Source organism: Atta colombica, unplaced genomic scaffold (genome assembly GCF_001594045.1).
Source record: "Atta colombica isolate Treedump-2 unplaced genomic scaffold, Acol1.0 scaffold116, whole genome shotgun sequence".
Taxonomy (NCBI): Eukaryota; Metazoa; Arthropoda; class Insecta; order Hymenoptera; family Formicidae; genus Atta; species Atta colombica.
Genome location: NW_017259202.1, coordinates 66,937 through 82,009, shown reverse-complemented (window position 1 = coordinate 82,009; position 15,073 = coordinate 66,937). Strand labels below are relative to the sequence as shown.

Sequence of the window (15,073 nt, the reverse complement as noted above, 5' to 3'; positions counted from 1 at the left end):
CTCTCTCTCTCTCTCTCTCTCTCTCTCTCTCTCTCTCTCTCTCTCTCTCTCTCTCTCTCAATTGACCAATTGACAAAATTTATTTAGTACATTCAAAGAGTTTTATCTTCATCGAATAAGATTTGAATAACAATTAAAGAATATTTCATTCTTAAAGAGATTTTCCTATAGTATAGATTATTTTACTATGTCTATTGCTCCTATTATAAAATAGTTACTAAGATTTTATATAATTTATTTATACTATTTTTGGAAGCAAAAATAATTGAATAATATTAATAGATTAATTCTAAATATGATAAAGTCTTAAAAAAATAAAATTTTAATTTTAATATTTCATTCCTTGACGAGAATTTCGATATTTTTCCATAGGAAATTTATACAGCTTATAAAAATATTTTTATAATTATTTGATCTTTTCTAGAATAAGCTTTTTAATGGACGAATTGACCGAAGCCGAAGAACAATATCAAAGAATTATAAAATCACATACTGAAATTATAGATCGATTTTTAATATCGTATAAAGAAAGAATACAGAACAAAGAAAGAAATTATCGAAGGATCTTAGACGAAATACTTATTCAGACGGACATAGGAGTTGGCAAAATTTATTATCAGCAAAACGAAGTCTTGTTACAATCAATCATTCACGGCGTTCACAAATATTTAGAAGAATTATCGAACAATGTTAAAAGCATCACCTTAAGTATATCGTTATTAATCTTGTATAATTTTATCAGAATTTCGCTTGCTTGCAATTCTATATTATATATAGAGTGTCCCATTTTGAATAACCTAATATATGCGCAGGATTTTTTCACGCTCCCTTGACAGGGGGGAAGATCATATATTAAGGTGAAAATCGCTCCGCGTGAAAGTCGTTTTTAAAGCTGAAAATTTTTGTTTTATATAGCAAAAATTAAACATTATTTCTTAAACCTTTTTTTATTTATAACTTTTTAACAAGTTCGAAAAACTTCCAAGATCATTCGGGATCATGACCTTGACAACGTATATCAATGTTAAGGTCATTGGGGACGCTCCTCTAATCTACATATTTACTAACAATAGGTATAAATTTGTTTACTGAAAATGGACACAAAAATTATAACATTTTAATATTTTTATAAAATAAAATATATAAAATAAGACATAGATTCATGAGACATTCAGGAGTCAGCGCTGGTACTTTGAATTTGCGCAAATATAACCAATGATAAAAATATATATATATATAATATATATATATAAAATTTAATAACTTCTGGACGTTTCGGACCATTCTCAGCATATGTGCTTAAGTGTCTCTATGTCTTAAGTAAATCTATGTTTTATTTTATGAATTAAAGAAGTTCCTAAAACAATTATTTCTTAAAATAATTATTTCTATTATTTATTGTTATTAAAATATATAATAAATAACGTAAATTTTTAATACAATTAATTTTTGGTTGATATTAAAATTGTATCTTGGAAGGTAAGATTAGTTCATTCGTGGAAGACAGTAAGAATGTACGCAGAATTTCTGTGACACAACTTGAAAATCAGTTACAAAAATCCTGGGAAAATCTTCGACGAATTCTGTCAGATTATCAAAATGGTAAGAAAACATTTATGATTCATGTGCCTTTTATGACTATTTATGACCATTTATTCATCTGCCTTTCATACTATTTACAGACTATTAAAAGGTATTTTAAAGCGATCTCATCTCTCATTTCGTTTATCTAAATTCTTTATTTACAAATGACATGTAACAAAAATTAATGTGATTATTTGCTCATAATGTTACGATTCAGTACGACTGCAGAGACTACTCAGGAACCTTCATATGGGGATACTGGAGTGACGACCGAACTTGAGCGATGTTGATAGTACAGATAGATTTTTAAAATTCCAAATCAAAAAAGTAGATAATGGTGAACATCTTTAATTTATTTTTTACATTGTTGTTCTGTCTCACTCACAACGCGTATATTATGGGCATATTGTAGATTATTTTTTGAGGGAAGGTTTCTCTAAAAATGAATTCCATTTTTACAGATTTTTCCTCATTTCATTTTGAAAAGGAAAAATATTATTTATATATCATAACATAAATTTTAGTTATTTCTTTTTAAGACATTCTTTTTAAAGGATACAGTTACTATTGGGTTCGGAAAGTTCGTGCCGACTAAAATTTAAATTTTAGTATATATTTATTAAATTAAAATTTTCTGCGTTTCAATTTTACTTCAACATTGGCACGAATTTTCCGGATGACCCAATACAAATAAAATATTTAATTCTTTAATTATATTATTATTGTATGCTCTAACAGAAGAAGAATTAAAAATTACTTATGTGGTCTTTTATCAAAAAGAAAAATATTTTATATAACCATAAAAAATTCATATAAAGTCAAGTAAGTCGTATGTTTTTTACAATAAAAATAAAAGAGAAAAATTCAATAAAAATAAAAATAATCTAAATAAAAAAAGTCTAAACATATGTATGATATTTGGATTTTTGCATGTTTCGTAATGAAAATAGTGTACAAAAATTAGCTAATAACAAATTCATTTTTTTACTAAAAAAAATTTATGACTTAGCAGGTTAATATGATGCCTCTCATTCGGCGCACGGAAGTAATATGGCACCTACTTTTTCGATTGGTTTTTTAAATGTAAAATATCTTTTAAATGTAAAATATCAAGTGTAAAATATCATAGAAATAAATGTAATATATTACGATAACATATTAGGAAAAAAGTAAAAAATTTTTTATGAGACTTCAATCATGTGTCATCAATTGTAAAACCGTAGATCTGCTTTGCGTTTCCTTTACATTTGCCACCTATGTAAATGTCATACGAATTAATGGCTACGTACAGCAGAGAAAGCGGCTTTACAACTGTTGTAAAATTCTTCAATATGATTAATTTCTTTTGTTCGTTATGTAAATGTTCATAGATGTAAATGTATAAACCAATCATATTGAAAAATTTTACAACAGTTGCAAAGCTACTTTCTCTGCTGAATGTAGCTACTAACCGTTTTAAAGCGGTAATAAAGATGAAAAATGTGTCATCTCCCAGACTGTAATATACACATTAAAAATCACGATATATCGCATTCACTGTAATTTTTAAATAGGGATGTACCGGATCGTAAAATTGCCGCATATCAGATATCGGATATCCGAAAAGAATGATATTCGATTGGATATTCAATAGGGCAATTGTCCGGTCAGATATCAGATATTTTTCATAATAAGGTATAATTTCTCCATTCTATTCTAAAAAAAAAGGAATGAAAGAGAAAAATACAATCCCTGTAGCACAAAGTTGCGACAACACTGCTGTAACATTGCAGCAATATTGTAGATTTTGCAACGAAAGTGCTGCAAATTCTGTGCTGTATGGACAATAATATTTTCTTTATCTCCCTAACGTGAAAAAAAAAGAGGCAAGATGAATAAGCAAGAATTTCAATTAAAAAGAAAGAATTTTACATCAATGATGCAAACTTTCAATATAAAATTTCGATCGAACATATATTGCCAGATACTAATGATATCCGGCTATCTAGCCGGTTAGTAGAAAAAGACCGAATAAAGTCGGATAGCGAATATTTCTCAGATACCCGATATATCCTTACATTTGAGAAAGATTGCAATCACAATGCACAATTTTGAAAATCACATCTCTACCTACATGTTCACGACGATTACTTAGAATATCTCTATATGTTCACGACGATTAGGAGCATTAATATATTTTGTCTTTATATAATGAATCTTTAATATGTGTGTGTGTGTGTGTGTTTATATTTAATACTAAATATTTTTTATTAAAATATTAAATAAAATTACTTATAAATTATATACATTTTATTGATATTATTTTGTTGGAAAACAAATTTAAATAAAATTTAGTTCTTCATTAGAAAATATAATTTTAATCAAATAAATGAATTTTTATAACATTTTTTTGAAAGTTTTGGAGTTCACACTGCAAATATACAACTGCAAATATACAACTGCATCTATCAAATGCAAATTAGATAAATTAATATTGATTAATATTACATTGTTCTAGAAACAAAGGCTCACGGAAAATCTTACGACATGCTTAAAAATAAGGACGAGAAAGATCAGCAAGTAATAGCACAACAATTATTACATACAGCGAGTCTTTTCGAAGATATACGAAAGTTTCAAGATAAAATAACGACATATGATTCTATGGCCAAGAAAAATATTTCTAAAATTTTGACGGAACACGACTTCTTCCAGAAAACTTCCTGTATTTTAAAAAATCGTCTTCTCTCAGGTGCGCTTTTTTGTTAAACTTTGTTTGATTTCAACTGGATATTTATAAAATTTATATTTATATTTATATTAAATATATATTATAATTTTAATTGCACGGAAGAAATTGTTATACAACAATAATATTATCGTTACATCTTATTTTATATTCTATATTATTTTATAGACTATTAAATCGAAATATAATAATTACTGATAATAATAATAATAAATACAATTTTTGACAATTTCATATTGAGATATATAAAATAATTTTAGAACAGACGAAAGATAAAAATCACTTGAAGATATTGTCGATTAAATATAACAAGATGATAAAACATTTAGAATTTCTTGTAATTAAAGGCAAACGTTTGCTTACGTTGATGCAAATCTGTCGTAAATATGAATTACAAAACGAGAAAATAATTCCGTTCATTAATCATACGGAAAGCTCACAAGTGCTCTCGCCGTATCAAATCATTGCCCTATCAGACTGGAATGTGTCCCGTCAGGTATATACACAAATATGTAATAGAGTTCTTGAATTTTTAAAAGAAAGCCTTTTTCATAAGGAATTTACAACAGATTATAGATTTTCAAGATATGACAAATTTTTGGCGGCAATTTAGTGTTGTGCAAATGACTACCATGCAATTGCGATCGAAGAGGGATAAATTGAAGGCTGAAGCGAGACACTTGCGCGAATGTATCAGTTTTTACATTACGCAGAAAGAGTAAGTGAAAAGAATAAAAAAAGGTATAAATAATTTAGTTAACTATTGCCTCAATAACAAATGAATTATACCAATTTGTTTTAATATAGGTACTGATTCGTAACCTATTTTACATTATGTTGGATAATCAACAATCATGCTGATATTTTTTATTATATTTAAAATTTTACATGACTAGAAAAAAACATTATTTGTTCTAGATACAAATGCAAGATTTTAGCATTTTTTAATTTACTTACTCTTATCGATATTATACACGATGAAGTTTCATTACTATGTTTCATTATTATATTGTATAAAATGTAACACTATACCAATAAAAATAATTTAATGCTAATATCAAATTTTATAGTTCAAGAGTCCTAGATGTGGAAATATAATTTCAGTTTATCAATACTATCTCTAATTATTAACACTGATATAAAATATAAACTTCGTTTAATCTAAATTATTGTAAAATGAAGCATGTAATAAACAAAATAAACAATATACATGTTACATAATTTATACACATTTGATAAGTGAAAAAACAGTGCAATACAATGATTTCGTCATGTTAACGAGTCGATTGATCATTCTGAACTTATCGATAATAGTCTTGTATTTATTATGCACTTTAACTGCAACTGCGACAGAATTTTCACACAATAGAATATAAATTAACGTAATGATTTGTGCCTGTGTGCTATTTGAGATAGCATCTTATTACCAGTGAGGAATGTAACAATACCAAAACCAAGAAGATATTGCAGCGTGACGAACATATTAAGCTTTAACCAGAAAATACCGAAGAGTACGAAGATGCCTGAAAATAAAACAATTATAGTTATTCATACTGTATTGTGATGCAATGTGGTAAATATAAATAATTTCTGTAGTGAATTGATTACAAATGTGAAGAACATAATCACATTCGAGAAAAACATCACGGCATACTGTGCGCCCAATGAAAACAGATAGACTATATAACATCATCTGCCAAGCAATATATAGGGCATATTTTTTATTATATATTATATATTCGTTATTGTACTATTTTTAAATTAAATTTATTAGCTAATACAAGGGTTTTAGTTGTTAAGTGACGCGAGAATGAATGAGTGTGTAGCTTATACGAAGATTATTAGAGAATAAGAGGTATTTGGAAAAGTTAGAGAGAGATAGAGATTTGTGAGAATAGATTGAGGCAACAACGAAAAATTGGAAGCAAAGATAGTCAATAAAGCGGATTATAAGAATAAAGTTCCAAACATAAAGAGAGAATAGTGATAGCAAGAGAATACAATTCCAACCTATTAGCTATACATCGAAATGTACAGTTTCTGATAGGTTGAAATCGTGGTATTCTATCGCTATTCTCTCGCATTGTGTCCAAGATTTTAATTTGATTTTAATCTTTAGACTGCCGGAAAAGCCACTTTTGTGGATCTTAAGTTTGGGTTAAAATATCACTATTTTTAATGGTATTTTAAATATTAAATGTATTATACATATATGCGTACATGTATTAAAAAATAAAAATTATAAAATGTATAAAAAATATATATTTAAAAATATACAAAAAATTAAAAAATATAAAAAAATATAAAACAAGAAAAAAGTAAAAAAAATCGAAATTCAAAAATAAAAAAAAAAAAGAAAATCAAAAAGGAGCTATAAACCTTCTATGTCCATGTCGTTAGCTCTGGATAATGTTAAAGGAAAGTTCTGAATCTATACGTTATATTCATTTATGTTGTCAATATTGCGCTTAGGGTTCGAAATTTTATAAATCTATGTCCAGAATTGGAATCAGCGATATCAAAAACCCCCAATATAATATTTTTAAAAAAATTAACTAATTTTTTAAATCTTTGATCGTATTGCCAGGAAAACCACTTTTGTGGCTCTGCACAAATCTCGAAATTTTGCGCCATATGTATGTTACTTATATAGCAAAATTTTTGGGAAAAAAAAAAATCACTATTTTAATGAAAAAATGCTAGCAGGCTAAAAGTTAAGACGACATTACACGGTCAATAATACCATTAGTATCAACAAATACTGACAATATTATATTGTGTGTGTGATTAATATTGATAAATTAACGTAGAAATATCGATGATCCAGATTTTGATTCTTCAACATCAGAATCGTTTTATTAGAATCCATGTTACAGTGCAAATAAATATTGTACGTAAAATGAAATGTATTGTCAATAATACTGATATAAGGTCGTAAAAATATTGAAAATATTGATACATACTGTTAGTATTATTCTTATTTAATTTAGTTAGTATATATACTTATTCAATACTCGAGACTAAAAATCCAGATTACTATCAGTATTCTACGTCAATCCATCAATATTAATCATACGATAATATTATCAGTATTGTCATTATTATTTTTTATTATATTTAAACAATTCTAGAAATGTTTTCATTTCTCTTATGTGAAGAGAAAGTTATTTCCTGTTGTTTCCTGCTTTTTAAGAACTCAAACAATGATTTTTCAAAGTCTATTCAGATGTATCTTGAGAATGAAAATCGATACTTTTTTAATACCCTCTTTCAGACGGCTAGAGAAAAGAACCAAGAAGATGAAGAGAGAAAAAGGGATAAGCACAAAAACCAAGGAAGATAAAAGTGAACAGAAGGACAGAAGCATTCAAAGTTATAAAAGGAAAATTTTTTGAATAGATTCGGAGTTTGTGATAAAGAAGAAGAATTTATATTATTAAGTGTCAGAGAGATAAGTATATTGAAGAAGTAAATGACACGCGCGCGCGCATGCTTATTATGTGTATTATATTAGATTGCTGTTTTGATGAAACAAGATCTTATTTAATTTTATTTTCCTACCTAAAAAATATGCATGGAAATCTAATTATATATTAAATGCACTCTATCAATGAAATGATATTTACCTCCTAATCCAAGATGGAATGTAATCGCGCTGAGAGATAAGGGGAAGTTCGAGATGTTAACACCGAGTCTAGCCCATAAAATCAACAATAGTAAAACTGGTGCTAAGCACAATCCCGTGAATAAATTTGACACAAATGCCGGAGGTCTACGTTCAGGCTCGCGGAACATATGCTGAAATTTGAAAGTAACAAGAGTTCAGAAAAACACTTTGATAACAGCTTCAATTTCTCAAACAAATATCGATGTTCATCAAAGAAAATAAAAACTATTGCGCAAATGCTACTTTTGCGAATGTTATACTAACTTTGACGTAATTCTTTGCCAATGTTTTAGAAGTGACAAAATTATAAATGATTTTGTCACTAACGAGCATTGGCTTATATCAAGTATATATATGTATTGTATATATGTATATATGTATATAAATCAAAAATTACCTTTATTTCTGGTTTGGTTGTATACACATTCGGTTTTTGTTTATAAGAGATGTTCTTATCAGCCCCTTCAATTGAAGTCGGCTCGGGAAATTTAAGAGTTACTGTGCCAATATTGAACTGAAACGGATTGCTGATCACAGCATCACCAATAATTAACTCCATATTATATTCCCCACTTTGGTGACCGAAATTTACAGCTGCTGTTCCAACCGGCTAAAAATATTCGCAAAATTATAACGTGTTGGAAAAATATATTTTCTGTTATACAAAAAAAATCTAATTTATGCGGAAATATATATGTAAACTAGAGACATGTATACTATCAGACCACACAGTAAAAAAAAATAAAAATAAAAGTATTTTTTATTATGCAATCCAAATGGAAATTATCGATTGAATATACGTAAAAACTTAATCAATTCAGCCATTATTCGAAAAAGTAACTATGACATTATGATGACGTAATAAGTGCTTTTTTATATTGGTTACAAAAATTGAATATTCATTTTTTGATCACCTATTTTGACATTAGAAATGAGCGCCTAGCGGCAGCCTGAAAAGGCATCTTTAAGCGTTTATAAATATGGTTCATATCTTTTATTTTAGTACTTAAAAGTACTTAGAAAAGCTGCATTCAGCAGAGAAAACAGCTTTATAACTGATATAAAATTTAATATATAATCGCTTTAATTGCTCACTGGATCTAAATGTACAAATCAATGATATTAAAAAATTTTGCAACAGTTGCAGAGCTGTCTTCTCTGCTGAATGTAATATAAACATTCTGAGTACTTATGATTAGCAAACGAACAATACGAGCCATGTTTACAAGCACTTAAAGATTCCTTTTTAAGTTGATGCTAAGTGCTTATTTTTAGCGTCAAAATAAATTATCAAAATAAATTATCAAAATTAATATTCAATTTTTATCACGTGACCTTTTACGATGCTAAAAATGAGCGTCAAACATGAAAGACCTTAAGAGCATGAGCGTGAAAAATGAATACACTCCACATCTAGATTCTTATAAGGCTGTCTTTAATGAAAGTTATGGATACTTTCCAATTGTTTAACACATCTTAACACAAACATACACAGAAATGCACAAAGTGTAGCACGATTGAAATCCGTTTTAGAGTTAAATATAATTTTTCCGTCTGTATTAAATAAAAAAAATTAAAAATGTCGACCACTCAATGTTCTTAAACTTCATTTACAACCGCCACAGTTAGTAACAACATGTAATTGTCACTAAAAAACACAAGCTTACATAGCTCTTGGCTGAGTATAGATATGTAATGTTGTATCAACGATAACGGACAACTAGTGTCGCCGTATGCACGAGAACGTAATAGAAAAGCAATTGGAAAGTACTAATATTACATAGTAAGCCATAAGCTGTAAGAAACTCAATCGTAGTCGATCATTTTCCTCACATTCGACTAATTGATCGATTTCTTGCGATTTATGACTTAGAGTGGTCCACTTGATGCTATAAATGCTTCGAAGCATTTTGATTAATCGAAAGAATTTGCTAATTAAAAAGAATTTTAACAATCAAAAAATGTTTTTTTTAACACTTGTAGAATCGAGTTATTAAATTATAATATAATACTACATCATATTCTTATCGTAGAATAGATCCTATATATGTATGTACGTGGATCATTTGATAAGTTTGGTAAATTTCCATGAAATAGTGATAGCATTGAAGCGAGATTGGTGCGCAAAAAAGTGCTCTTCCATCAAGACAACGCGCCGTTCCACAAGTCGACCATTGCAATGACAAAACTATGAATTGAGCTATGAATTGATTCCTCATCCACCTTATTCTCCGGATTTGGCCCCGTGTGACTTCTTTCTGTTCCCAAACTTAAAAACTTAGCTCGGAAGAAATTCTCGTCAAATGAGGAAATCATAGTCGCCGTCACTGAGTATTTTGCAGACTTTGAGACAGCCTACTTCAAATGACTACCAAACGTGAACTATGTGTCCTTTCTGGCTGAAATTTGGCCTGAAGGGGTTCGAAGAGTGGATCTTTCGAGATGTCGCGTCATCAAATGGATTGTAGCGCCATTTCATGGAAATTTATCGAATTTATCAAACGATCCACATATATATACTTAAGTCAGTTGAGTCTCTAATACATATAATTTAAGAAGTAATGTATAGTATAAAAAATTACCATATCAAATTTATAAATATGAGTAGCATCAGGTTCAGCGACGAAAAAAATTTCATGGCCTCGCTTATTATCAGTAGATGTGGAAACGGATATAAGACGCACGAAGGCTTGATGCACACGCATTGGTTTCTTATTGGCAGAATCACGCAACAAAAATCGCATGACTAGTTTTTGTTGAGAATCAGCTTCTATTTTATGTTCGAGCTTGCCTGAGGAAGATTCTGTATTTACTCTGAAAATTAAAGAGACATAAATATAAACATAGAATATCTTGTTAAAAAATATATAATTTAGTATATAAAATATCATGAATCATGTGAACACCTCGTAAGTTTTGGTTGAGTTGTCTGATCGGCATCACCTGTACCAATCTCTAAGTAGTCCAATATTGCTTCAGATAAGATCTTGATTGTAATCGTATTCTTGACCGAAGCCGCGGCTATTAATATCTTGTAAAAACCACGATCAGGTTTTACATTCATCAGGTTCATTGTGAACAGAGTCCTATATGTAAACGCATTATATTGAAATTTTTGTAGCAAAACCAAAATTCATCAAATTATTATTAATTTGATTTAGCTAATCAAGTCTTAATAAAATTCTTTTGTTAAAGCCGTCATCAAACTAGAAATTTAGATTAGATTGGAATTTAATTAATCAAACAAAACAAAAATTTACTAAAATTGGTTTTCTTTTTTTCTGATTGATTAAATTCCAATTCAACCTCAATTTCAATCTCCAATCTGATTACGATTTAATACTAATTTTAATTAGTCAAATCTAGAACGTATATAAATGAAAAAGGAATTGAATGCTGAATCTCTGAGCCAACATCTATGTGGGCGTGCGAGTGAGAAATCTATAGAGTCCCAATTGACTATAATACGCATATACCACTCTTAGCCCCCTTTCCTCCGTTCCACTTCATTCCACTTTGAAGCCAATGTATGAGAAAAAATTAAATTAATTCTCATACAGATGACCGTCTATGTATATAAACATTGCAAACATTTGGAACTTTTACATTTTAGCTTTCTCTTTCGTACAGATGTTTAATTTTAGACTAGATAGATAGATAGACGGCATAAGCAATTCTTCTTTCATTTATATTTTGTTAGTGCAGAAAACTGCAGAAAAAGAGTGAAATTGCCAACTTTAATCTTGATATATGTTATCATAACCCTCCAAGATTTTAGATGGTCTTTATTCGTTAAAAAGTTATTTTTAAAACAGTTTAAGAAAAAACATTTTATTTCTGCTTTATACGATATTAAGAATTACTCCGCATTCGACCTGTTTAGGAGCATTAGACTTTTCACGCGAAGAGAGTTCTATCTCACTCCTCTCTCTCCCCCTTCCAGTTCTACCAAGAGGCGTACTACGAGGTACATGGACTATGAGGAATGAACTTCGCGTGGAAAATTGTACGCCCCTTGCCAAGGAAGAAGGTAGGAATTCGCTTCACATAGAAAATCAGACGCCTCTTGGTAGGAGTGGAGGAACTCACTTCGCATAAAAAAACGATTACATACAGGAGAGGATATAATATTGTATAAAACAGAAATAAGAAGTTATTTCTTAAACATTTTTTGTTAATAATAATTTAACGAATTTCAACCGTCTAAAATCTGTTGGAGATCACTCAAGGAACTTAACAACATATATGAAGGTCAAAGTTATTGCTTCCCTTTTCTATAGTTTTAACACATATTGTTAAAGTCTGCATAAAAAAACTTTGAAACATTCAGTTTAACAAAATTAACAAAAATATGTGTTGAATTTCTTAACCTTAATTATATTTTTAAAAAAAGTTAAAGGGATTATTCAACCACTATTGCTATGCCCCAAGGTATAGCTGATATCAGCATGGCAAAGCTGATTCAGTAAAGTATTGGGGGAGGCTCTCTCTCTCTCTCTCTCTCTCTCTCTCTCTCTCTCTCTCTCTCTCTCTCTCTCTCATATTTAACAGATACTCACTTATCTATTGTAGATGGTTGCAAATTCTCATTGCTGAGAACAACAACATCGTCTCCTACTCGTGTTGCGGAATTTGCAACGACTTTAGGCACGGTTGGCAATGCTTGACCAAGAATATCGCAAACTTTAACAGTAACTAACGGTTGCTTATTAAATATAATAATTCCTCCATCGGCTAGGGTTATGCAAATTGGTTTTTCAAAACTATCGACTGCCAAAATAGTTAAAGCAGAAAGTAAATTTGTAACACCCTTTATTGTTTGCACGGAACGCCGCGAGAGAAGATAATTGCCCAATTTGACAGTCTGTTGAAAGTTTAATGGCGGTTTTTTCTTCAATGAAGTTGATAATTTAAGAATACCATTAACAAGGAAGCCTATAAAAAATTTATTTTTAAATTAATTAAAATTTAATATTACACAAAAAAATCAACTTGGAATTATACAAATAATAAAAACTAAATATATACTTGTTATAGAAAGACCGCCTTCAAATTGTAAGTATTGGCCATCGACTTCATCTGCTTGTACTACAGCATCTTCAATACGATCCAAAGCAAATGCTGCTGGGGGACCTATGTCTGCAGCAATGTGGAACACGTACCCCAAGCTAATAATAGAAAAGTACCTTATATTGTTCATGTTAAAAATATGTAGCGAAGTAATTTTTAAGATATTCCGTTCAGTGTGATAATTATTGTCTTCACGTTTTATATTCAGAAGAACGAAAGTTTCATAAACATCATTACATTTATCATTAATTTTTACCATAATTACTAATATGTATTATTTTATATAGGGTGTCCCATTTTAATTAAAACAATTTCTGGAAGGTACGAGATTTTAGAAAAAAATATAGATAAAAATTGTAAGGTTTGAAGGGGGAGGATAATGGGTTTAACTGTGGGTGGCATCATCAAGGTTAGGTGAAGGTCACTTTAAATTTTTTAAATGAAATTGCATTAAAAATTCATTTTCACATAAAAAGAAAAATAAGAAGTCAATCTCTAAACCTTGATCTTAATAAATTTTATCTAGATTATGATCCTGAATGACATTCAAGAGATTTTTTAGCTGTCGGTCGGACATCTTAATTAGATAATACTAATATCGGCGATGCTGTAAATTTCAAGCTTTATAAAGTATTAATAAAAAGTATTAATAATGGAAAAATATTTTGTTACAGTTTTGAAGAGCTCTCGAAATTAGCTACAATATGTAATGAAAAATAGGGGATACCATAACAAAAATTGAAAGTAACCTTGATTTGACCTTGACGTCATCTAGAGTCAAATCAATGATACTCTTATATCCTTCAAACTTTACAACTTTTGTCCAAGACATTTTTCTCTAAATTCTTGTGATTTCCAGAGAGTGGCTATTTTAATTAAATAAAATTGGATACCTTGTATAAATCTTCGATAACTTACTTCCATAAACTATCATCTTTCCTTAAAGTTGCTTGAATTAATTTCACTAATTTGTCAATTCTGGCAGTAGGTATCTTTTGCGATAAAGTTGTTAAACCACTCACTGCGTAATACAAATCAGAGAGTGTAGAAGTATCCTTCTGTATAATATTTGTCAATATCTGTATAAATAAGATGTTATATATAGCATGGAATGTTTATATTTTTGTTTAAGAATAATTATCTTCATTCTTCATGTAGTATCATTATTACAGGCATCATTATGCTACGTAAGTGCTACAGATATTCGTGTAATTTAAATCACTAATACTAGCATATATCACCTTTGTAATAGTACTTGTGGAAAACTCTTGGCAGCCTCCAATAGTTTTCCATGTGGAAACAAGATAAAATGCCGTTTCAGGTGTAATGTTTTCTCCATTGGATTTTATTAAGTATTTGCAAATGGTCTAAACAAGTATAATCACTATTAATATAAGAATTCGAAATAATATATTATAATGAAGAAATTCTCATTCAGAAAGACTAATCAAATAATCATGGAATTTCAATATAGCTTTTTCATCATAAGATAATTTATACATGCCGAATCTACAAATAGTTTAAACAATATACAGGATGAATTATTTTAATGCATTGATTTTTCTCGAAAGCTAAGATTTTATTAGAAAATGTTTCAATAATTATAGTAAAAAAATTCTCATTTAACATGATTTACTCTGTATCTATGTTACGTGTGTATGTGCATGCATGCACGTACACATTTACCGACATTAAGAAACAAAGTATTTGTTTAAGAATTATTGTATATTTTTAGATTTCCTGATATATACAGGAAATGTCTGGAAATAATCAAATATTTCATGAGCAGGTAGAGCGGACTAAACTTAACAAGATAATCCTTAAAAATAGCCGAATACTACTGCGAAGTGTATACGCTACTAATTGCTTGGCGCGCCTACTGATCGCTTGGCTTCGCAGTAGTAGGCCGGGCGAGCGCGCGTATTCGGCTATCTTAAGGATTAATATCTCATTAACTATTGGGGAAATTTATAAAATGAGTAGAGGACTTTTCGAGTCAGGTTAATCCGTTCTACCTGCCCATG

At 29.3% G+C, this 15,073-nt stretch overlaps 2 protein-coding genes across 2 annotated transcripts in view; one reads left to right on the top strand and one right to left on the bottom strand.

The window, feature by feature from the left end:
* Positions 1-5,124, top strand: part of LOC108694156 (coiled-coil domain-containing protein 65-like) — a 5,312-nt gene extending 188 nt beyond the window's left edge. The window contains exons 2-6 of the mRNA XM_018203463.1: positions 425-708; positions 1,480-1,602; positions 4,082-4,315; positions 4,573-4,808; positions 4,882-5,124. Coding sequence (XP_018058952.1) covers positions 425-708; positions 1,480-1,602; positions 4,082-4,315; positions 4,573-4,808; positions 4,882-5,034 — 1,030 coding nt within the window. The 3' untranslated portion in view covers positions 5,035-5,124. The remainder of the gene's footprint in view (positions 1-424; positions 709-1,479; positions 1,603-4,081; positions 4,316-4,572; positions 4,809-4,881) is intronic.
* Positions 5,125-5,519: 395 nt separating this feature from the next.
* The window catches only part of LOC108694133 (dolichyl-diphosphooligosaccharide--protein glycosyltransferase subunit 2), an 11,855-nt gene continuing 2,301 nt past the window's right edge, over positions 5,520-15,073 (bottom strand). The window contains exons 3-11 of the mRNA XM_018203433.1: positions 14,291-14,416; positions 13,968-14,128; positions 13,008-13,147; positions 12,539-12,914; positions 10,886-11,065; positions 10,562-10,793; positions 8,377-8,589; positions 7,939-8,110; positions 5,520-5,835 (exon numbers count right to left, since the gene is read on the bottom strand). Of these exons, the coding sequence (XP_018058922.1) occupies positions 5,690-5,835; positions 7,939-8,110; positions 8,377-8,589; positions 10,562-10,793; positions 10,886-11,065; positions 12,539-12,914; positions 13,008-13,147; positions 13,968-14,128; positions 14,291-14,416 (1,746 nt within the window). The 3' untranslated portion in view covers positions 5,520-5,689. The remainder of the gene's footprint in view (positions 5,836-7,938; positions 8,111-8,376; positions 8,590-10,561; positions 10,794-10,885; positions 11,066-12,538; positions 12,915-13,007; positions 13,148-13,967; positions 14,129-14,290; positions 14,417-15,073) is intronic.